General features: G+C 36.4%; 2 protein-coding genes across 3 annotated transcripts; both read right to left on the bottom strand.

Moving 5' to 3' along the window:
* Positions 1-752: 752 nt before the first annotated feature.
* LOC145030819 (ubiquitin thioesterase otubain-like protein) lies at positions 753-4950 on the bottom strand. 2 transcript variants are annotated; one of them, XM_078979241.1, is made up of 10 exons: positions 4736-4950; positions 3609-3822; positions 3167-3232; positions 2990-3073; positions 2553-2675; positions 2267-2319; positions 2116-2165; positions 1483-1583; positions 1106-1404; positions 753-900 (listed from the first exon to the last, which is right to left on the bottom strand). In XM_078979241.1, exons 2-9 carry the CDS (start codon positions 3774-3776, stop codon positions 1123-1125), a joined length of 927 nt encoding a protein of 308 aa, XP_078835367.1. In that variant the 5' UTR covers positions 3777-3822; positions 4736-4950; the 3' UTR covers positions 753-900; positions 1106-1122. The 2 variants fall into 2 exon arrangements, with proteins under 2 accessions (XP_078835367.1, XP_078835368.1); XM_078979242.1 differs by having other exon boundaries at positions 3609-3776.
* A 17400-nt stretch (positions 4951-22350) lies between these two features.
* LOC145030818 (uncharacterized) lies at positions 22351-23192 on the bottom strand. Its single transcript, XM_078979240.1, has 2 exons — positions 23037-23192; positions 22351-22839 (listed from the first exon to the last, which is right to left on the bottom strand). The coding sequence occupies exons 1-2, from the start codon at positions 23190-23192 to the stop codon at positions 22558-22560; spliced, it is 438 nt and encodes a 145-aa protein (XP_078835366.1). The 3' UTR covers positions 22351-22557.
* Between the last annotated feature and the right edge of the window lie 1438 nt (positions 23193-24630).

Here is a 24630-nt window from a genome sequence, read left to right as displayed (position 1 = left end):
TGAACACAAATTTCCGTTCGTTTAGTTAAACGAACGAACATAAACAATGATCTCATTCATTCAATTATGTTTGTGAACGTTCATTTATGTTGTTTGTTTACTTTTGTTTATGTTCGTCCATATAAGTTTCTTTTATGTTCATATATGTTTAATTGTATTTAACTACATTAATATATTATATGTTCATTTATGTTCACATGTTTAAATTATATTTATTTATCTTTGTTCATTTATATTCATTTAACATGTTCATGAACATAAACGAACGAACACGAACAATACAATTTGTTAAACGAAAGAATATGAACAAGAAAACTTGTTCGTTTATCCGTTTGTGTTCATTCATTTGTTCGGCTAACTTAAACGAACGATACGAACAAGCCATGTTCGTGTTTATTCGGTTTATTTACAGTCCTAGTGACCTTTCTAGATGATAGAATGGTACGAACAAACATATTTGGAAGAAATTTTGAATTTTTTTTATAAAAGGCTGGTTTTATTTTTTAAAAAAGAATGAGTTTAAATGTATAAAATATTGGTCAAAGCTAGTCAAGGTGGTCAAGTCTTGGTCATAGCTAGTCAAGGAGTCCCTCCACCAGCACCTTCGGCTTGAAGAGCCCCCTTGGTGAGTGGGTTTGGCACACCCACTCCGCCTAGTCTAATGAACAATAGAAAAATAATTACTTGTTACGATGTAGGTGAAAGTGAAAGTGAAAGTAAAAGCCTGGGGTTAATATGAATATAAGACCAAATGTCAAACACGTTCGTTTATCTCATCAAGAAAACATTAACACCTTGTATTCACTTACAAAATGAAAAAAAAAAAAAAAAAAAAAAACGTTTTCAAACCCTAACTCCCAACTCCCCTTCAGCTCTTCATCCACGCCCTATTATTATTACCTACAATAACTTCATTATTAGTTCCAAACTCCACCCTAAAACCACCTTCCTTAACACCAATTTCATCTCACCTTTTTCAATGAGATTAAAAAAAAAAATGTTGCAACTTTTTATCTCTTTCCCACCTTTTTAGGTGGAAAAGCTGATCCAAGTCCAATACAATCCAAACACAGTACAGCTATATCAAGAAGAGGGAGGAGATTACCAGAATACACGAGAGTTTCACTTTCTGTACAGTATGTCATAATGACCCGGTCGGTACAACAAGACAATGAACGGGATTGGGTTTGAGTTTGTGTCAGAGCCCCCTGCAGCACTTGATGATGTGTCATTGTCATCAGAGGCTGGAACAAAATCATGGTGATTTACGCTTATGCCCCCGGTGTCACAAGAGCTACGATCAAGATACACAACACGAATCGGTACCCCCAACGCGTCGGACAATGCTGTAATGTGGACGTGGTCGCTTTCTTCACCCATTGGTTCCACTGATGTCTTGCAAAACTATACAACATTTAAAATTTTAATTATTAGATTTTTTTTTAAAAAAAAAAATAATAATAATAACAATAAAATACAAACCTGTTCCACGGTTAAGTTTGCTAAACCGAATATGAATGGTTCGAAAAATTCCGAACGTTTTCTTATTTCTCCAGAGGTCACGAATCTGAAAAACATCACAACTGGACAACAACAGCTGTTGTCAGGACATGACTGGACAGGACAAGACAGATACAGGTCACAAAACAGGTTGTACTGTGTTTAGTGTATATTGGATTGGGATTGGGATTTTGATGTGAATGAGACAAAAAAAATGCAATTTCTTTTGTCCTACTCAAAAACATGGGACGTAGTCCGTGCAAAAAGACGAAAATGCCCTCGTTGTCCTCGAAGTTGAATATGGCTCTAGAAAGCTTGTGTGACAAAAGCACAAAGTAAAAATAGAATTGCTATACTTTTTTGAGTAAGTTGCATTTTTAGTCCCCAAGAATAGCAGATTTTTTTCAATTTTGATCCTTATTTGAGGTTTTTGTAATGTTAATGACTGCATTTTTTAGACCAAAATTGCAAAAATAGTCACTTTACTTGTAACAAGAACCAAAAAAGTTACTAGAACCTCAAATAAGGAAGAAAATTATAAGAGAACTTTTTGGGGACCAAAATTGCAAAAATCAGCTATACTCAGGGACGAAAAATGAAAATTACTCTACTTACCATAATCGGATACTGACTGATCGCGACTTCTAACTATGAGCTCATCATGACTGAAAACAAAAGATTTATTAAATTCATGGTTTCAAATAAGGCATTTTGGTTTACTTTTTTTAATCAAAATTAAAATTTGTAAATAATTTAGGATCCGAACCTTATAGGAGCTTCATTCCCTGTAACAACACTTTCAAGCTGCTCAATGAACAACTGTTTTGACACAAATATAAAATATTACAAAATCGAATACAAAAAAACAAAGATCAAATATGTTTTAACAATTAGTCTAATATCTCTAATACCTATCAATAACAACAGAATAATGTAAAATCTTGTGAACACAATTCAAGGGTATAATGGTCTAGACAGAGATCATTATCTTTTTATTAAATATATTTATTAATCATTAGAGAAGAAGGAATTAATATGAAAGAATCACTTACTGCGAAAAAATCTTCAAATGTAAAATCAGCATAGCCTAAGCCCTGAAGAGTCTTTTTGCATTTTTCTACATTTGTTTTAATGCGCTCAACCTCAGCTATGTCTTGTGATTCCAGAATATGTTCCTTTAATGTTAAAAAAATAAAAAAAAAAAGAACAAACATTCAAATCAGCTACAAATATCCCACCAAAATATTCAAAAAAGGGTTTTGAAAATACTTTCATTTTGATATGGTTATTAACTTATTATAGCATCATACTTCCATTTCTTTCTTTAAAAAAAAATCTTCCCATTTATAGCAATGTCATCTAAAAAGGATTACAATTGGGAAGATTTTTTATAATACAATGCTTTAATAAAAATAAATGAAAGTAGGATGCTGTAATACACACACACACAAAAAAAAAAAAAAAAAAAAAAAAAAAAAATGCAACATACAAGGTAAGAGAACATGAAGCTCCGAAAGAAACAGTTCCCATCTCCACGTGTTCTTCTGATGGCAGCATATTGTTCACTCAGCACCTAAGTTGAATATAAATAATTCAAAAAAGAAAAGGTCAACATGGAATGAAAAAAAAAAAAAAAAAAACTAAAGTAAAATAATAAAAAGAAAACCTTAATTTTCTCCAGTAAAATGGGGCTTCCAGACTTATACTCAGCTTCCAATGAAGAGAGAGGTTCCTACAGTAACATCAAATGAAGTATTTCACTATAGCATTAGCATCCTACTTTCATTTCTTAAAAAAAAAGACTAAAGATAATAGATAGCAACATACTTTCATATAATTGTGTACTATAGCATCCTACTTTCACTTCTTTTTATTACTTTACTTCTTTTAAAAGATCTATCCTTTTATAAAGCATTGCACTTCCATTCTTTTTCTTATTAAGAGATTATACTAAAAAAATATACCCAATTATAGTAGTGAAACTTGCTTTGTATTTGAATGACATTGCTATAAATGGATAGATTTTCCAAAGTACAATCAAAAGAAATGCAATGAAAGTATGTTGCTATTTCTTAAACTCAATCTTTGAAGTGTTGATTTCCTATTACCTTATCACCAACAAACGGAGACTTGGCTGCATCCTCTTCAAATATTGCAGATTGTTGTAGCATAACATCACTGTCCTTATAATTGGACCAATCATCAGCTTCATAAGCAGAGATGAATGTTGAGGATTCCGTTTCTGGTTCCACTGGGATTTCATCCTGGTTCTCCATCTATTTCAGGTGAAGAATTAGATGAGATCTCACTTTCCCAAAGAGCCTATTGAGATTTAGAATAGGTAAGAAGATGGTTAGGTTAATTCTGCCCTTATGTGAATCAAGAAGGATGATTATATTTAGCTAAGAAGGCAGTTAAACACATATGTTAGGTTAACAAGATGAACACTCATAAATGCAAGAGGTAGACGACTTGGGAACATGGTAAATCAATTACAATTGACCACTATTTGGTTCATCTTTCTGATCAAGTTGTAATCAACTTACAAGATAACACATAAGACAAAACTAAGCATACTACTTTCAAAGAAGTCGTCCTGATTATTGAACAAGAAGACAAATAGAACACTGAAACATGAAGCCTCTATGGGTGATGCATCCCAAAGAAGCAACTAAAAGAAGACGAAAATATGAATATATCACAGCCAAACGGCCTGAACCATCATTAGCGATTGACTTCACTCTTGTTCTTGTCGAAAGTGTTCTTAAATTGTTTGAGAACTGTTACTTCATCTTAGGTCTTACTTTCTTCAGTTAGTAATCGAATAGGTATTTTTTGTCCTGTTTCAATTATGAATCTCTACAGTTTCAGGAGACTTTTGAGTCGCAAAAACAGTAAATATTAGATTGGCATCACATTCGTAAGCAATTGATTCCACATTTCATCTTGTTACAATGCATCATCGAATAATTGAGCAAAAATACTAGGAACATCTACATTTTCTTCTTAAGTTTTGAAAGAAGTAAATAGAACTGGTAAACGAACGAAGCAAAGCGTAAATTGTATACGAAGAGGACAAATTCTCGCTGTCATTACTTATGCATTGAAATGATTCAATTAAAATTCCAAGCTTCCGTAACTTCGATTGAAAACTGAAGTCTCCACAATTGAACATAGAACAATCAAATACGAAGTAGAAACCCTAATTTCAGTTGGATTTAGAGGAAGAACAAACCTGGAATGTGATTAGCTGTAGATTAGTAACGAGAGAGAAAGAGAGAAGGCAAGAAGATCGAGGGAAGATGAAGGTGTGAGTTAGCGTAGATGATGGTGCAAAGGGGAAAGCTGTGAGTTGAGCAGTTGAGCGAAGAAGATGAATGGATGAACGGACGTTAGGGCGGCTTTCTAAACACGTTGAACAGAAAGCGTGTTTGTTACACTGTTTGGAAAGACATATTACACTAATAAAAACAAATTTATCTTTTTATATATTTTTGACAAAATAGCAAGGTCTTTGGTTTTTTGAAAATTGTTATTTTAATCCAAAAGTTATCAACTAAATACCATAAGTTCAAATTTTTTATTTTATTGCAAGTTTGGTCCAATCTCTAATGTCTTAACATTTAATATTATCCTATGTTAGCATTGGTTTGACTTATCAAAGTGAGGGTATTTTGGTTGTTTTCCATTATTTAATTAATAAATTAGACTATGTATTCCCTTATCGTCATATGAATATTATCGAGCCTCATTCACATTTATAGTTCCTAATTTTCAGTTAGTCGATTCACTTTCTTTCGTCACTAAGTGAGGATAAAGAACCCTAATCCGATATCTAAGTTGTGAGCTTCGATTAGGTGAATTTCTTAGTGAATGCATATACCAATGTGGAACGTAAGGTTGTCAAACAAATCATTCAACACAAGGGTGCCATAAGGTACGTACTTAGATTTTAACTCAATAAGTTGCACTTTCTATGTGAAATCATCGCATATGAAACTTGTATTTTGTTCTTGTTTTGAAGATAAAATTGTGAGTTTACAAAGTTTCTAGATATCAATTACATTGATGGAATTGTGACTATGTTGATATGGTGGATATAAAAGAGTTTTGTATTCATGAAATGTATGTCATCATGAAAGAGTTAGGATACTCAGTTCCTCTAGTTATTTACTATCATTTTCGCCTAGCCAGGGGAGACATGCATTTTGGACTACATGCCCTAGGAAATGATGATGATATTTGTAATCTTATCAAATATGTGAAGGAGTATAAACTCATAAGGGTATACATCGAATATGGTATGGCAAACTTTCTTACTTACTTTATGGCTCCTAAACTAGCGAAAAGTTATTATTGAGAAATTAAATGAAATTAAGGAGCATGAAACCCCCACAACCGATACACAAGTAATTGATAGGCCACATAGATGCACATCCCATACTTTACATGATTGTATGCCAACTCCACCAAAACAAGTTGGAATTATAGGCAATGCAACTGGTTTAGCTTGTCATTATCCCCTAAGTATAATAGGAAAAGCGGTTGTATCAAGGACAAATCCTTGTCATCATGTAGTGAGAAATTTGCCATGGACGATGTTGGTGAAGTTATGCTTAGTGGGGATAAGTATCATGCAGCTAATGATTTTGATCAGAGAGGTTTTCACTTTGACCAGGGATTTAATGAATTTGATGAGGCGGCTAATGTAACATCGTAAAATTTAAAACAAATTTTCACATTTCTAAACACATTTTTCCAAACACATTTATCAATAAAATCCCATGGTATCATAACTTTGTTTCACAAAATATTTCCCAAGATCAAAATACATAAAAATCCATGCGTGTGTACGAATCATGCTGGCGCCTTCTCGCGATCATCACTGGTACCTGAAACACATAACACATAACACTGTAAGTATAAATCTTAGTGAGTTCCCCAAAATACCATGCATACACATACTAGCCACTCGAGGCCATAACTCTGTAGGCCCGTGGGCCCTAACTCTATGGACCATCTGGTCCTAACTCTGTGAACCTTCCGGTTCTAAATCTGATATACTCTGATATACACATGATATAAACCACATAGAAATAATGCAGTACAACACATCACATAATAGCATACGATAACTCTAGCACATAACTCTAATTACCACTCCAGGTAAAGTATAGTGAGAAGAATCACCTCAGATGTCCCAGTAAATCACTGACTCGGTAGAAATACGATCTAGCCTCCGCCTAAACACATAAAGTGATACACTCAGAACTAGACTCAACCCTCTCTAGTCACCCTTAGAAGGGTAAAAGACCATTTTACCCCTCCTTTGGCTCAAAGGCCCTCATTGTTGACCAAACCCTAAAAGTCAACCAAAGTCAACGGTCAAACTTTGACCCAACTCGTCGAGTGCACTTGGGCTACTCGGCGAGTCCACATGTGTCCACTAACTCTTTAGTTCCATTTAACACGTCGAGTCCCTCCCTTTACTCGACAAGTCCCCAGGTAAGAATCGTAGGGCCACCCCGACTCAACTCGCCGAGTCTCAAGAACAACTCGGCGAGTACATGCCATGCACAAACTCCATTGACCTCTTGAGGTCAGATCTGTTCCTCTAATCCATAGATCTAGCATTCCCAAGCATAATAATCACGTAAAGTCCACACCTTGACACTCATATATCATCTAGATAGTTTCATTTGGTGATTTAGCCTCAAAAATGACATTCTAAGCTCATGACTCCCAAGATAATTGATCGAGGTCGTTGTCTTCTTCTTTGTTGAAGGTTTCACTCAATATGTCCAGCATTTGATCCAACTTTTTGCTAAATGAAGATCCATCTAATTCATGGTCCTCCAGAAAACAAGGTGATTCATGGTGTTGGCTTTGAGTTGAATCGTCAGTCCACCAACAATCATCATGATATGGATCATCACATGTATCATCATTATATGACTCATAGTAGAGATCATTATAACATTGATATTGGCTTGAATTTTCTCTCTCCCACCACATATCTTGATTCAATTTTTCCATTCACCACTGTGCCTACAAAAAAATAACAGTAAACGAGTGAAGATTCTAAACTAAAAATAAAACAAAAAAAATATAAAGACTACTTCAACAAAATAATTCAAGCGCACAATCTCCCCGGCAACGGCGCCAAATTTTGATCGAGGTCATTGTCTCGGTCAAAAATAAACCTCACACACACACTAGATAGCTAGGGTAAGTAAGGGCCGAATCCACGAGGAGTTTGTGGTCAAACTTTGTGTTATATAATAGTCAATGAAAAGGAACTAATACTTGCAATTGTCACAAAAAATATTTAAACTAAGATTTTAATAAAAAACTTGAAACTTTATATTGAAAACGATTACCAATGAGAAAAACAAGGTTACTTTAGGTTCAGTGTCGGATGATTAAGACTCACGTGTTTATCTTCCCTTAAATTCCAATTTAATTACCTAGACATAATTAAGGTGAATTAACATGCAATAAATAACTTTGGGCACACAATATGTTATTCCTACTAATTGTCTTACTCCCTATGTCTAAATGGATTAGGAACAATGAGTGGCTTGACAATATTGTGTCTTATGATTACCAATCAAAATGTTTAGCATTTAAAATCACAAGTTTGGAATAGTATATGTTGATTCAACCGATCGTCTTAGCTCCTAACTTATATGAATTCGGCACGATTAGTGAATTGACAATAAACTATCTTAATTGTAAAATCAAACACATGAATAAGACCCAACTTCAATTATCATTAATAGAAATCATAAATTTAAGAACATATAATAACCAAAGTTGATTGGAATAGAAGTCATAATCAAAATACGTTCATCAAGTCATCCTAAACATTCCCGGAAGTAACCTAGGTGGTTTAGCCTTCCATAGAATTCACAAAACACAAAACTTGAATAAAAACAATGTAATTCATAATAAAATTCATAAACCAACTTGAAATCATAAAACTAATAAAATCTAATGATCAATCAATCATTGAACGATGAAATCTTGGAGAAGAAGTAACCAAATTTGAAGTTTGATGAAGATCCACCGGTTGAACGACTTCAATTGTTGAATGATGATGAACTTGGTGATTTGTAGCCTCGGATTCGGAAATTGATGATCAGAAACGCGTTTGGAGAAGGTTTAAATGTGCTTGGAACCCTCCAAAACTAAGGAAAATCGCAGGGGAGATGTCCAAAGTCGATTAGGGTTAAATCTCCTTTAAATAGGTGCTGAAAAACTGATTTTCGGAGCTGTTTTCCGCGTCGGCATCCTAGTAGACGTCTTAGACGTCATATAGGACGTCCAGACGTCCTTCGGGGCGTTTTACATGCCTTCTGCCGTCCTTGATTTGCACTTGAAAATGGCCTAAAACGGGTAGGCGTCCTAGGGAGCGTCTTAGACGCGTTATAGGACGTCCCTCATCTTTGTCACTCCTTTTTGGTGATGAAAACCGTAGAATTAGTAAAAACGCAAAAATTGAAAGTTGTAGGAAATTTTGTCTAGTTTCCAGAACTTCTTTGTTCATGTCAATTGGAGCTCTAGATCTTGAGATATGATCAAAACATTGAAGAGTGGTCAAATTTCTCAGCACCATTTTTCTTCATTCCTTTAGCAATTTGTCTCCCACGCTTGTTAACTTCAGTTTGCTCGTTTTTCTTGCAGTATCCACCCCATTTTTGTTGTATATAATGACCAACATATAAAGTTCAACAACTCATCAAAGTAGTGCCATTCTTGGGCAATTACACATCAATTCAACAGATTTATGGCAATTTAGTACATTCATAAAATAGACTTATCAATAATTCATAAAGCTCCAAGGGTTAAGGTATCTGGACCTATTTGAGTCCAGATCCAAAGCATAAACTCGAGAAGGAACCAATTGCTCCACATAACCATCCTCAAAAGAGGTTAGAAAACCCTAACTCTAAGAATCAATACCAAAACTGAAGAAGGTCCGAATAAATATCTCAAGTTGATATCTCTGGACTCTGAAACCACTAGAATCACACCTCCTTCAGTCTCCTCTTGCTCTTGATCACCTTCTTTTTGCTAAACCAAAGATAGAAAGATCAAATATGGCTTCTCCTTCCTCCCAAACGATTTAGCTCATTTAGGGTTCTCTCAAGGGACTGGTAGCCACAATGGGAGGCTATGAGTGCCATTAAATAGGCTCCAACCCCGGGGGATTAGGGTTTCATTAAACGTGGACTCGCCGAGTACGCTAATGGACTCGCCGAGTCCAGACGCGAACCCGGATGATAATCCGCGACCCTACTCGGCGAGTCTAAGCATCAACTCGCCGAGTTCCTTCACAAATTTCCAAAAATAAAATATTAGAATAATATACCTGGGAATCCGGATGTTACAGCTAATGACTTTGATATTGGGTTGTAGTGTTGTACTGTAGCACCTGACTCCTGGCACATATTTAAATTCAAGTATTTTGGTATTCTACTCTGGGACTCGACAAGTTGGAGGCCCAACTCGTCGAGTAGACTCGACATTATGCAGGAGTTTTAGTGATCTACTCGATGAGTCGGGGGACTGACTCGACGAGTAGGAGTTGTCTGGACAAAACCCTAATGTTTAGAGTTCACACCCTATTTACACACTTTATCTCATCCCAAACCAGCCTCCATCACCCCTCCCCACTCAGAGAACCCCTAGATTGAAACCCTAACCTTGTTTGAGTGATCTTGAGCCATTTTTGTGTGTTTTGTGGTGGTTTGAAGTTTGAAGAAGAGAAGGAGGCTTGGAAGATGAAGTGAAGACTAGTAGATCCAGAGGTTTTGACTTATTTCTATAACATCCCAAATTTCAAGTCCAAAAATTTCTTTTAAAAACAATATTAATTCATAGCGTTAAGTCATTCCAACATACAAAAAGGGTTTATATGACAAATCATATTTTCATTTCCAAAACATTTGTTTAATTATCAGAGTAAACATCCCAGGCTAACTTGTCATGGTGTGTGCACTGCAACCCTCCCGAGCTCCTCTTCTGAAAAATGAATAACCGTAAGCACGAAGCTTAGTGAGTTCCCCAACCTACCGCATACCATACATATCTACTGATCCAAACATGTCATACATAATATTGAGCGCATAACCACATACTGGGCTCCCGCCCACTGCATTAGGCCTCGCCCGCTATCAGACCCCGTCCGCCACCAAGCCCCGCCTGGCTTCGAGCCCCGCTCGACGTACAAATATGTTTTCCTTAGGTCCCGCCTGTCTCTGGGCCCCGCCCGTTAACATATACTAGCATACAATCATATCACAACACATAACTAACATACTTTACATGATTATTGTACTAAGGCCTCGCCTATCCTGGGCCTCGCCCCTGTCCTGCTACTGTTGAATCATGGAACCCCGTCAATGCTCATACTAACAGTGAGATACGGGCCCAGCCCACTCTCACTATTTTCCTTACTTGGGCCTCGCCCCTACTCTACTGCTAATGAGGTACGGAACACTGTCCACACTCTGCCATTGGTGAGATACGAGACCTCGCCCATACTCACCTCCCTACCAGGTACATACATGTATCACACAGACAACAAGTATAACTATCATACAAACCATTCCTTGGGCACCCGCCCACTAACATTGGACCTTAGTGCCGAATGTCATACTAGCATACTGTGCCTAGGGCTAAACCCCGGGTCTTCCTAATCATAACTACATGGGCCGGTATTGTGGCCGTAGACCCATTCACACAAGAGGAAACTCACATGCACTTCTGAACTTTGTTGATAACCCTCTGGATGTTGTCCTATACGGGGGCACCCTAGCTACGTATGGTGGATTGATAACTTCGGACTCCGCGTCTGATTCAACTGCATCATCCCTGTCAGACTACTCCTCCTTGAAGTCCACCACTGGTTCTACTAGTCCCTCTTCGGGTTCCTCATCTGGTTCCTCTTCTGGTTCCGACTCTAGCCATCCTCCGTTCTCCTAGTTGGGGAAGTAAGGATCTCTGGGTATATGAAATCTGGCCATAGAGTCTGCACAGAACTACATGAATGCGGAAAAATGGATAGCATGCAAGAATACTCCTATAGTATTTTAATTGTTTATGTTTGAGTTTCTTAAAACTTTTTGGATACGAAGTTGGTAAGTTTCTAGATTCATTGCCCACCATAATCACTCCCAAATACATTTTGGTTGTATTTTGAATAAATATAGTTGATCAGGCTATATTTATCTCCAATATGACTACATAATTGTCCTGGTTTAACCACGATGTTCAATTCCTCCAAAAACTTTTATTGTTTCTTATCGTGACAGTACCCTAAAAATGAACACATAGGTATGTATTTTATTTTTGTTCAGAGTATTTTAGTCCCAATGTATTTTTAGTTGCATATCTTTTATGATTAGATAGGCCAGTTCACTATAAACATTGCTCTGATACAATCTGTCACACCCCCGAACCAAACGGCAAAAACGTCTGGGGCTTGGGTGACTTCATCTTGTAATTGATGGGTTTGGGCCAAAAGAACATCCTATGTGCTTATGCGAACCCTAATTCTTGGATCTAGGTTTCTCTAATTGTACATGCATCCAACCAATAATTTCTACCCCCATATCTAATAAGAACAATTCGAAATAATAAGAAAAAAATCATATCTAGATCATTACCTCTTGTTGCTTGCTTGAATCTTCTTGTCTTTGAAGCTTAGAGTCACAAGTGTCACTCCTCTAATGGCTCACAAACACCAATAGCAAAAGAATGATCTTGGAGAGAGGTTGGAGGCTTCTTGAATTCGACTCTATCATTCTTACGGTTAGGGTAGTCGATTTATGTAGCCTAGGGGTCTTATTTATACTCGAGCTGTTAGGGTTTCAGTCAAAAACCCTAATAGATAGCTTAGGCCTTAAGCTATCCAAGGAAGCTTCTGGAATAGGGCCTTAGGGTCGAAATTAGGGATGAACACATCCTAATTTCGTCCATTCCTAGTCCAAGAGGCTCCTTAGCCCAATACTCAACTATCACAAATTTGACAGTTTAAGTCCCTGATATTAAGTTAATGTCTTTTAACCACAAAATTAATTTCTTAATTAATTATTGTCTAATATTAATTTAATTATATGATTTCTCCATTAATATATTATTCATATAACATATTAATAAATCATAATAACCTCTTTCTTAATAAATCGTCCTATCATGTTGCTTCGGTGAAGGCAACTCAAAAGTACCGTGCACTTAATTCTCTAAACCTTTGAAGTAGGGATGAAGAATTTCCTTGTGTGCTTGAGAGATATGCGAGGAGTGTTGGTTTTTTTTGAAGTGAAAAATGAGGGTGGAGGAAGGGATGGGGGGTTTGACCAAAGATATGAAGGAGAATAGAGAGAGAGAGAGAGAGAGAGAGAGAGAGAAAGTTTTTGCCTAGAGGTTAATATTCTCATGCATAGAAGTATGGGGTGCATTTGCATGGATACATGAAATGCTAAAATGAGGTGTCATGATTCTAAGCCGCCTTTAATTTTTTATAGAGACCGAAAATAAGAGATAGGAGGAAAGAAAATTCATTTAGGCTTGGGTTTGAATAACAATTAAGATCTTATAGCCCAACAAGGAGTTTTTTGGCCCATTAGGCCCACACATGAGACTACGCCCCAAGATGGTAAAAGATTGGGTTTTCAGCCCAATGTGGTTTAATAGGTGAGTTTTTGGCCCAATAAGTCCCATGATGAGTTTTATGGCCCAAAAATCTATTTCTTAGTGAATGTGGGTACAACTAGGGCCTAAATGAGGTTTCTTAGTCCAAAAGAACCAATTTGAGGGTTTATTGGTCTCTTAGGCCCAATAAGAGGATCTTGGCCAGATAAGAGTTTGAACTGGGAAGTTAGGGTTTCAAACCCAAAGTTAAGTGAGTGTAGTGTATTGAATTAGGTTGGGTGCTTCACGAGTGAGTTTTGATTCGAATTGTTGTTGTTGAATGAATAAGATGTATAACATTATACTTAGGGTTACAAGAATTCTCAAAAAGTAATTACACAATGACAGAAGTTCGTAGCCCTAAAATGCTAGTTGTGACATCATCCCCCCCCCCCCCCCCCGGTTAGAGATAATTTCGTTCCGAAATTCTTTTGAAAGTCGATCCTAAGAGCTAGAGAAAAGGTGAGGGTACTTTTGTATCATTTGATCTCGTGTTCCTATGTGAATTCTGGTCCGTGTTTAGCATTCCACCGAACATTCACAATTGGAATGCGAATTTGTTTTGTATGCTTCACTTCCCTATCCATGATTTCAACCAACTCTTTGACAAACAGGAGATTCTCGTTCACCTCAATCTCATCTAGGGGAACAACGAGGGTTTCATTTGATAGGTACTTTTTAAAGATGGATAAATGGAATACGGGATGTACGTTGCTAAGTTCTAAGGGTAACTGTAGCTTATAAGCCACCAGACCAACCCGGGCAAGGATCTTGAACAGTCCGATGTATCGTGGATTTAGTTTTTCCCGCTTCCCAAATCGAATCATCCCTTTCCAAGGAGAGACCTTCAATAACACTCAATCTCCGAGTTGAAATTCCAGAGGCTTTCAACATTTGTCAGCATAACTCTTTTGTTGGTCTCGCGATGCTTGGAGTCGTGCCTTGATTTGAACTATTTTCTCCATCGTTTCCCAAATGATCACATGGCCTGTAAGAGTGTTGTTTGGTGTTTGCCCTCTTGCTAGTTGAGTGTCTCCTACCTCAGCCCAACATAGAGATGATCTGCATTTTCGACCATACAAGGCTTCAAAAGGAGCAACCTTAATGCTTGTGTGATAGTTGTTGTTGTATGAGAATTCGATTAGGGGCAAGTGGGTATCCCATGATTTGCCAAAATCGATCACATAGGCTCGAATCACGTCTTCAAGTGTTTGAATGGTTCGCTTGTTGTGGCCATCGGTCCGAGGGTGATAAGTAGTGCTCTTATCGAGCTAGGTCCCCAGTGCCTTCTGGAGCGACTGCCAAAATCGAGAGGTGAACATACTATCTCGATCATAGATAATGGATATCGGCACCCCATGAAGCCTTACCACTTCTTTTATGTAGATTCGTGTTAACATTTCCATCTTATATGGCTCTTTTATTGGTAGGAAATGGGCGGATTTGGTTAACCGATCGACAATCACCCAAATTGTTGGATTAGTGTCTAAGTCCATAACTATTTTGGTATGTACTTGACCCGATGGTGCATGGTCCTTTTGGGTTGCCTTCACCAAAGCAACTTGATAGGATGAATTATGGAGAGAAAGGATTAAATATGATTTATTAATATATTATGAGAATAATATATTAAAGGAGAAATCATATTGTTTAATCAATATTAGTCAAGAATTAATTGGTAATTAGTTTCGTGACTAAAAGAGATTAATTAAACTTAAGGGACTGGAATTGTAATTATAAGATAATTGCAATTTGGGCTATGGATTGCCTTATATTAAGGAGTGGATGAATTCTATGGGAAAACCCATGAGGAAATCGTCCAAGGCCTTAAGGAAAGGAATCTATGGGTTGCTTAGGGCTTAAGCATCCAAATTAGGGTTTCCTTGTTGGATAACCCTAATAGCCTCACTATATATAGAACCCTTAAGGTTCAAAAACGTGGGGAACTTCTCTTCTAGGGTTAGAACACGTTTTGGGCAGCCTCTATCCTCTCTCCTCTTCATCCTCTTGCTCTTGGTGTTTGTGAACCATTAGAGGAGTGACATTTGTGACTCTAAGCTTTTTAAAGTCAATACAAGGAGGAATTGGGATTGTTATTGCTACATAACAATCAAGGTAATATCTTAAACCTAATTATATGTTAATATCGATTTCCATATGCTACAATTAGGGTTTATAGTCTTGGATAATTTTCATGTACAATAGAGAAACCTAGATCCAAGCATTAGGGTTTGTATGAGCACATAGGATGTTCTTATAACCAAAACCCATCACAGATAGCGTCCAATTCGTCTGCTGTCTTGGGTAATTTAGTTATAAAATCCATGGTAATCCTTTCCCATTTCCACTCAGGTATTACTGGCTGCTGTAACAATCCCGAGGGCTTCTGATATTCTACTTTCACTTTGGCACAAGTGAGACACTTTCCCACATAAGTGACAATCTCTACTTTCATGTTCGGCCACCAATATTGTTGTTTAATGTCCAGGTACATCTTATCGGAACCTCGGTGGACGGAGTATCATGTTTTGTGCGCTTCGTTCATGACCACGTCTCTGAATCCCCCAAATTTTGGAATCCAGATTTGATTCATGAAATAGTAAGCTCCGTCTTCTTTGACTTCAAGATTTTTATCCATTCCACACAGTGCTTCATTCGTGGCATTTTCCGGCTCCAATGCCTCCAGTTGAGCTTCTTTGATTTGTGAGGTTAGGTGGGGGTAGATGGTTATTGTTAGTGTTTTCACTTGGCGACCTGAGTATTCCTTCTTACTCAAGGCATCGGCCACCACGTTAGCCTTGCCTGGATGATACCTGATCTCACATTCATAGTCGTTCATCAGCTCGACCCATCGCTGCTGCCTCATGTTCATCTCTTTTTGGTTCTGAATATGTTGGAGGCTTTTGTGGTCAGTGAAGATGGTGCACTTTGTACCATAGAGGTAATGCCACCAAATTTTTAGGGTGAATATCACAGCTCCCAGCTCGAGATCATGGGTGGTGTAATTTATCTCGTGTGTCTTTAATTGTCTAGACGCGTAAACTATCACTTTTCCGATGGTTGACCCCATTAGTGGTAGAGTCACCGGTCGAAAAAAGAGTCTTTCTGATGGGATGATATGGAAGACGATTCAATGATCCCAACAGGGTCAATCTCATATGGGAAGTCTATGCATAAGAACACAGCCTAACCCCTGATTTGAAGCGTCACAATATACTACGAAGTCTTCGGTTCCCTCTGGCAAAGATAATACCGAAGCACTACAGAGGGCTCGCTTCAGGGTTTGAAAGGCAACTTTTTGTTTGTCAGTCCAGTTGAAGGGTACGCCTTTTTGGGTGAGAGTGGTGAGGGGCATGGCAATCTTGGAGAAATTCTGAATGAACCTTCTATAGTAACTAGCAAGTCCCAATAATTGTCTGATCTCCGTTGGCGTTTTCGGAATCACCCAGCCTTCAATAGCTTTGATCTTGGAAGAATCCACATGAATTCCTTTCTCACTGACTACATGACCCAAGAAATTCACACTGTGAATCCAGAACTCGCATTTTTGCATATAGGTTTTTAGCCCTAAGAGTTTCCAATAAATTCACGATTTGATCTTTTTCTAACCTTAACTGTGAAGTTTTATTTGATGATCGACGTTGAATGAATGATATGAAGTGAATTTTTTGTTGATTATCAATGATGTTGATCTAATGACGCTGAGAGTATAATTAATTGTAGATGTTGAAGATATGTGTAACGACCCAAAATTTAAGACCAAAAATTTCTTTTAATAAATTATTTCTTAAAGTAAAGTCATCATTCCAAAACATAATATGAGTATAAGTTTTCAAAACACATATTCATTATCAGAGTAAACATTCCCAGGCTGTCTAATCTATGGTGTGTGCCATGCGATCACCCCGAGCTCTTCCCTCCGCTACCGGAAGTACCTGAAACCAAAACTGAAAACCATAAGAACGAAGCTTAGTGAGTTCCCTACCCTACCACATACCACGCATAACCACATATTGCACATACTAGGCCACGCCCGCTACCTTGGGCCTCGCCCCTACCTCGGGCCTCGCCCGCTACAACGGCCTCGCCGCTCCAGGCCCCGCCTGGCTTCGAGCCCCGCTCGGATACAGATCTGTTTTACTTAGGCCTCGCTGTCCCAGGGCCTCGCCCGCCAACAATAATAACACATAAACATTTCACAACACATAGCTAACACATACAACTGGTTATGTCCTAAGGCCTCGCCCATGTCCTGCTATTGATGAGTCATGAGACCCTGTCCACGCTCCTAATGGTAGTAAGGTACGGGCCTAGCCCACTCTCACTCCTGTTCTAGTTTGGGCCTCGCCCCTATTCTGCTACTAATGAGATATGGAACCCCATCCACACTCTGCTATTGGTGAGATACAGGATCTCACCCAAACTCACCTCCCTACCAGGCACATACATGTATCACACAGACAACAAGTATAAACTATCATATAAACAATTCCTTGGGCACCCGCCCGCTATTACTGGACCTCGTCCTGAAAATAAAACTAGCATACTGTGCCTAGGGCTAACCCCCGGGTCTTCTACTCATAACTACATGGGCCGACATTGTAGCCTTAGACCCATTCACATAAATGGAAACTCACCTGCACTGGCTGAACTTGCTGATGATCTCACTAGTCGCTGCCCGACCACTCACGGAACTCCTGTTCCCCTTGCTCCCCGAACTACCAATATCAATGCAACACTGAGTCAAACTGACCCCCGAAAGACAACCAAGTCCACCCTGGTCCAAGGTCAAAGTCCTGGTCAAAGTCAACCTTCCAGGTCAACCCTACTCGCCGAGTCACCCTACTGACTCGCCGAGTTCATAATGTTCAGATTCCTTCCATTCGCGACTCGACTCGCCGAGTCAGTCCATGACTCACCGAGTCTACCGATTTCTGAGTCCAGACCTGTCCAACTCACTGAGTCTTCACCCGACTCACTGATTCGAGTCTCAACTCGAAGGGTTTGGAGTTTCGCGACCTGACTCGCCAAGTCCAAGAACAGACTCGCCGAGTACAAGGCAATCTTCATACGACTCGACGAGTTGTTCATCCCACTCATCGAGTTTCTCCACAACTTCATGCTACTCGCCGAGTCCCTTCAGTTCTCCTTACATGCAGAGGATTTTAGAGTCATGCATGGACTCCAAAATGTAGATCTACCCTTCCCAAGCCTATTCCACACGTAAAGTTGCAAACTTTACGTGTAGAGAATGAGATCTAGGCAAAATATGCCATAAACTAGGGTTTAAGGCCAAGGGGCTTCAAGATCGACTCAATGGTTGTTACTTGATGCTTCTCCAGACCATAACACACTTGTATCTGAAGTAGAAACTCCAGATCCGACTTCTAATCCATAAGGGTGGCTAATCATGGCTTAAAAGCCCCAAAACTCACAACCAAAATAGATCTAAGGGAAGGAAATGACTTAATACCTTCAATACTTCAGAAAGGTTCCACAAACTCCAGATCTGAAGCAAACCCTTGAAGCTTCACTGCTTCCCCTCCTTCTTCTTCCTTCAAATTACCCAAAAATGGCTTGGAAGCTTGAATGTACAACAATGGAGGCTTAGGCTTCGTTTTTTGAACAAGGGAGGCTCTAAGGAACCCTAATGGAGAGAATAAGAAGCTTAAATAGCGCCCAAAGTCCCGGATTTAGGGTTTTCCTCGCACAGACCAGACTCGCCGAGTCCACTTGGCCGACTCGCCGAGTTGGCCACTTACACCTTGACCCGGATCCCGCTCGGACTCGCCGAGTCGAGCCTTAAATTAGGGCTTTTCTTTCCTTTCTTGGCCTTTGAAACTTTGGGTGTTACAACATGATCGTATTCAAGCAGAATTGAAGGTTGAATTTAAAGAACCAAAAACGAATTTTGTTGTCAACTGTTGAATGGTGTTGATAAACGCGTTATTGATGAAGATCGATGATTGATTAACACTGGATAACGTTGATGATGGTTTAATTGAAGAAATTTGAATGATTGTTGAAGGTTGGAGGAGAAATTTGGATGATGAACGATCGATTAAGAATAGATTTAAACTGTTATTTAATTCTCTACAGTTACATATTTGAGATTGAAGTTATTATCATATTTACAAGTTTGTCACCATGCCTTTTTATACTTGGATTAAATGATTGGCTGAAAATGATTCTCTCATTCTTAAATTTTTTTTTTCTCAGTTGAACTCTCTTTCTCTCTCTCTCTCTCTCTCTCTCTATATATATATATATATATATATATATATATATATATATATATATATATATATATATATATATTTCTTCTTGGTTTTCCATATTAAGATGGGCTAATTCTTGAGGCCCTAACTATTTGTAACTCACCCGAGCCCTCAAAAAATGCCTCACACTTCACAATTGCACAAATCTCTTTTGACTTTCACATTGATCCGTTTCCTCCTTGTTAGAATTGTCTATTCCACCCATTTCCAACCTTTCTTTTTGACACCGATTCCATCCTTTATAAGTACGCTTGACCTAATTTTGTGATTTGCCAAGTTTTTTATTTTCAATTGTATGAGTTTTGTCAAGTTACAGTGAGATTAACAATTAACAGCATTTGTGATTTTAAAACAACAAAAAGAATAAATAAAAATAAATTTAAAATACTGCTAGCCCATTTAATTAGAATCATTTCTTACACATTACCTGATTTTCGAAAACATTCATTTGATCAGAAGTTTTTTTCTGACATATCCGTTTGACACATATAATCTATGTTTACAATATTATATTATTATTATATAATTTTTTTAATCTATACTAAAAAAAAGTTGAAGAAAATAAACCTATTAAAACTAAAACAACGTTGTAGACTTGTAGTACAAAGTAAAGCTATCGATACCCTTGAAGGTGCGAAATGGGCAACGCCTACCATGTGTTTGTCAAAATGTCCCACTCAGAAAACAAGCAGCAATGCACATGGCAACTTCAACGCAAAATCAATGCGTAGCCTTATCCATTTGATTTTAATAGACTCCTAAACTAAACATACGATGTTCCTGTTAAATATTGTAGCAAATAAAACAAAATTTTATCAAATTTGTGTATAAAATGGAAAATATATGTAAAAGACACTATAATTTGGTTCTTTTTTCGTTTTAGTTACTATACTTTATTTAAAATCCAACTATTTTTTAAAGAAAATTTCCTCTACTTATTATTTCCAGTTAAACCAATCTGACATGACTTCTCTTATGCCTATATGAAATCATATACTCCTAAAATAACATCTAAAATCGTGAGATAATTTTCTCATTTATGTAAACAAAATATAAAATATGATGATTAAACCGTAAAATAACTAAAATATAGTGGTTTTAATGTATACAGTCGTAAATGTTAAAATGTTAAAATGAGATTGAGTTTATATGAACTTATGTCGACTTCTTAATTTTTATTGAGCTCTACATTTGACAATTTTTGCATCAAACTCATATAAAGTTTGTTTGATTAAACATAATCTTGCTAGATATTTTTTGAGTTAAATACTTTTTGCATCAAACTCATATAAAGTTTGTTTGATTAAACATAATTTTCTTAGATGTTTTTTGAGTTAAATACTTTTTGCATCAAACTCATATAAAGTTTGTTTGATGAAACACAATTTTGTTAGATATTTCTTGTGTTAAATACTTTTTGCATCAAACTCATATAAACTTTGTTTGATTAAACATAATTTTCTTAGATGTTTTTTGAGTTAAATACTTTTTGCATCAAACTCATATAAAGTTTGTTTGATTAAACATAATTTTCTTAGATGTTTTTTGAGTTAAATACTTTTTGCATCAAACTCATATAAAGTTTGTTTGATTAAACATAATCTTGTTAGATATTTTTTGAGTTAAATACTTTTTGCATCAAAACTCATATTAAGTGTGTTTTATTAAACATAATTTTGTTAGATATTTTTTGAGTTAAATACTTTTTGCATCAAACTCATGTAAAGTTTGTTTGATTAAACATAATTTTGTTAGATATTTTTTGAGTTAAATACTTTTTACATCAAACTCATATAAAGTTTGTTTGATTACACATAATTTTGTTAGATATTTCTTGAGTTACATGAACATGTTTAATCTATTCTAACTTAAATAAAAAGAAACTCACATTTAAAAGGAGTCATAAATGATAACTTATTCAAGAAATAAAAGAACCCAACCATATCATAATTGTAGCATATGGTAGATAGGCTTAAATGATGAGGTCCTGCCCAACTTCTACCACATTAATATCTAATAACTCTCTACCAAATATCTTTCAATATTTTTCATTATACCTACACTATATAAACTTAATCGAGTTAATTAATTTCAACCAAGTCGTTTGAATAGATGTTTATTAATTTTACATTCATTATTAACATGACATGTCATCAATTCAATCTATCGAACAAAAAAACAAAATCAAGAGCTTTAGGCCTTGTCTTCTATGTAAACATATGACAAAATACGATGTATAGACCGATGTCAATAAAACTATAATTGCAAAATTTTGTTTCACCCACAAAACAATAAAATGAAACAGAAATGAGTTCTCGCTCTTTAATTGAAAAAAGTCGTTAATGACATTTTATTTTTCTTTTAAAAAAAACCTATAAAGTTTCCACTTTTGTCATTTTGTGTTGGACAGTGATTTTGTTTGTCTTTTCACGCATAGCACAAAAATAATTACCATTTAATGGCTAAAATGTACTATGAAAAGACATATGGTTAAATGTGTACAATAACTACGAACCTTAAATAAATTATCATACACAAATAAAAAATATAACACGTTGTTATGATAAATTAATAAGCATTCAACTTTAATATAAAAAAAAGTAGGAAAAATGTTTTTTTCTCACATACCATTGCTTTTTTACATAACTTCATTGACTTTTACGTACACTTTGGTCGTAGGCATAATAATGAAATACCAGTTTTACCCTCCCTTTCCGAATCCAAAATCCCAAAATCAGAAAAACGAAGCAAAAATCTCTTGTACCTTATGCCTCAAAAGTTGTAAACTACTCTAAATTACAGAACTTTAACTCTGAAAAAAGCTACCCTATTTAAGTAAACCCCACCTACATTCCCAATACTTTGCTAAACCCAATACAATTGAATCCAGCCAAGATTTCTTTAATTCCTCAAAAAAAGTAAAAAAAAAAAATACAAAACAAACAATAATAATTATAACATATAATTATAATAATAATAATAAATAAATAATCTTCCAAAAAAAAAAGAAAAATAAATTTTCAATCAAACCCTCAAACTTCAAACGATTTTTTTTTCCATAAAAATAGATTTGGGGTTTTGATCAAAGATGGCATCCAAAGCAGTTACATGTTTTTGGAGTAAATGAGCAGAATCCAAAAGGGCGATTTGGGATGTTGCAGTTGATTGCATAGCAACAAGGAGAAGGTAAGCAATATTTACCACCACCACCGCCGCCGCCACCGCCACCACCGCCGGAGTTACAACAAGTGCAAAGCGCACAAATCTTGAAGCCGTTGAGCTTCCGGCGACTGTCGTGTAATACAAATTCCATCATCTCTCGTTTTCCGGGCTCCATCAACGGCACCATTGTTTCCTCCGCCGCCTAGAAATCAAAACCAGAAACTCCAAATTATCAGAAAACCAAAACGATACACGAAAATTTTCAACGGAATTTGAGAAGATCTACAATTTTATGAGTTTGAGAGAATTCGCAGAATTCAAATACGAATGTAAGCAAAGCAAAATTAGAAGAAATTTAGGAAAGTAAATGATGATAAGAAGTTGCAGAAAGGAACTCACATGGGAAGATTGAAATGGGTTTAGGAGGATGAAGAAGATGAAGAGAAGATGAAGAGAGTGAAGAAGCCTACTGGCAGTAGCAGCAGCAGACATCTTTTTGTATAAGAGAGTTTTGTTGTGATCTACATATATACTCGATATAATAATAATAATCATCCTTCTAGCTAGGCACTCTTATATATGTATATTTATTTATTATTTATTATTTATATTATCGTCTTATTTATTTGAATATCATTTAAAACAATAATGTAACATTAATTGCAATGGGTGTGAAAAAAAATATTTTTTGATAAATCTTTGAAAATTGATCTTAAAACTAGTTTTTATTTTTAGTTAAAAATTAAATATAGGTTATGGATTTAGTTTGGTGAAAAAAAAACAAAAAAATGTGAAATGATATTTTTAATTATCTGAGAAATGATCCTAAAGAGTTGATATTTATCATCATATAACTATTTTTTACGGGTTTTAATAAATACCCAACAGAAATGAAAATAAATATGTGCAAACTCACACGTATTATTTTATTAACACATAACATTGTTGTTGGGCTTAGAAGATTGCGTCTTTTGGGCTCGTTTGTTTATAATTCTTTGTATTACGGTTTGGGCCTGTCCAACCGTGTGTCTTTTATGCTTTGTATATAAGCTTATGCTTGCATGCATATTAGGTCAAGGTTTTAGAGATTTGAGTATACAATTTTTCAGACGACTAAAGGTTTCTTGAATCATACTTGTAACCTTCCAATCCTCTACAGTTGATGTTCTTAATCGAGCTCTTCTGAGGATTTTGTTTTAATCATTCAACACGTTTGATTCATTCTTGTTCCATAATTTTACTGTGTTTATATTGTCATTGTTTTCATAACTTGTTTAAGATCTTATCGATCTTCTAAGATTAAAAGATTATTTAATCTCATCAATTGGTATCAGAGCAGGAGGCTGTGTAATTGATACACATCTTTTCTGTGAAAAAGATTTTCATTAGGGTTTTTCCGCAATCATCAATATTTATTGAGCCGTCATCTCTTTATTGACGTATCTTGATATTTATTATTTTGCCCTGATCTGCTTTATTACAAGTCTGATCTTTGAACAGGTTTTTACGATCATAATGGACGCGACACAATCAAACGTTATTAATATTTCAAACAGCATTGGTTCGACAACAAGGATTCCGATCTTATACACCAATGATTATGAAGTATGGGCACATCATTTCGAAGACTTCGTTATTGGGTCGGAGGAAAATGGGTATTTGATTTGGGAAGCCATCACAAACGGACCGTTTTCTCATTCTGCAACGTCCAGAATCATTAAAACTCAAAAAGAATACAATGATCTGCTTAAGGACGTGAAAGACATTGCACAAGATGAAAAGGACAAGTTCCAACGCAATATCAAAGCACTAAGATTGATCCGGTTCGCCCTTCAGTCCGATACATTCAGATTGGTTAGCTCTTGCACGACGGCGAAGGATGTTTGGGACAGACTTCGTGAATTGTATTCTACAGACGAAGATCTCGAACATTCTATTCAAACTCTGCTTCTATCTGAGTTTGGTGAATTCAGACAAGGGGCTGAAGAATCTG

The sequence above is a fragment of the Lactuca saligna genome, chromosome 2 (genome assembly GCF_052625555.1).
Source record: "Lactuca saligna cultivar CGN05327 chromosome 2, ASM5262555v1, whole genome shotgun sequence".
Taxonomy (NCBI): domain Eukaryota; kingdom Viridiplantae; phylum Streptophyta; class Magnoliopsida; order Asterales; family Asteraceae; genus Lactuca; species Lactuca saligna.
The sequence above is the reverse complement of the archived record's forward strand: the minus strand, read 5'-3'. Positions and strand labels throughout refer to the sequence as shown.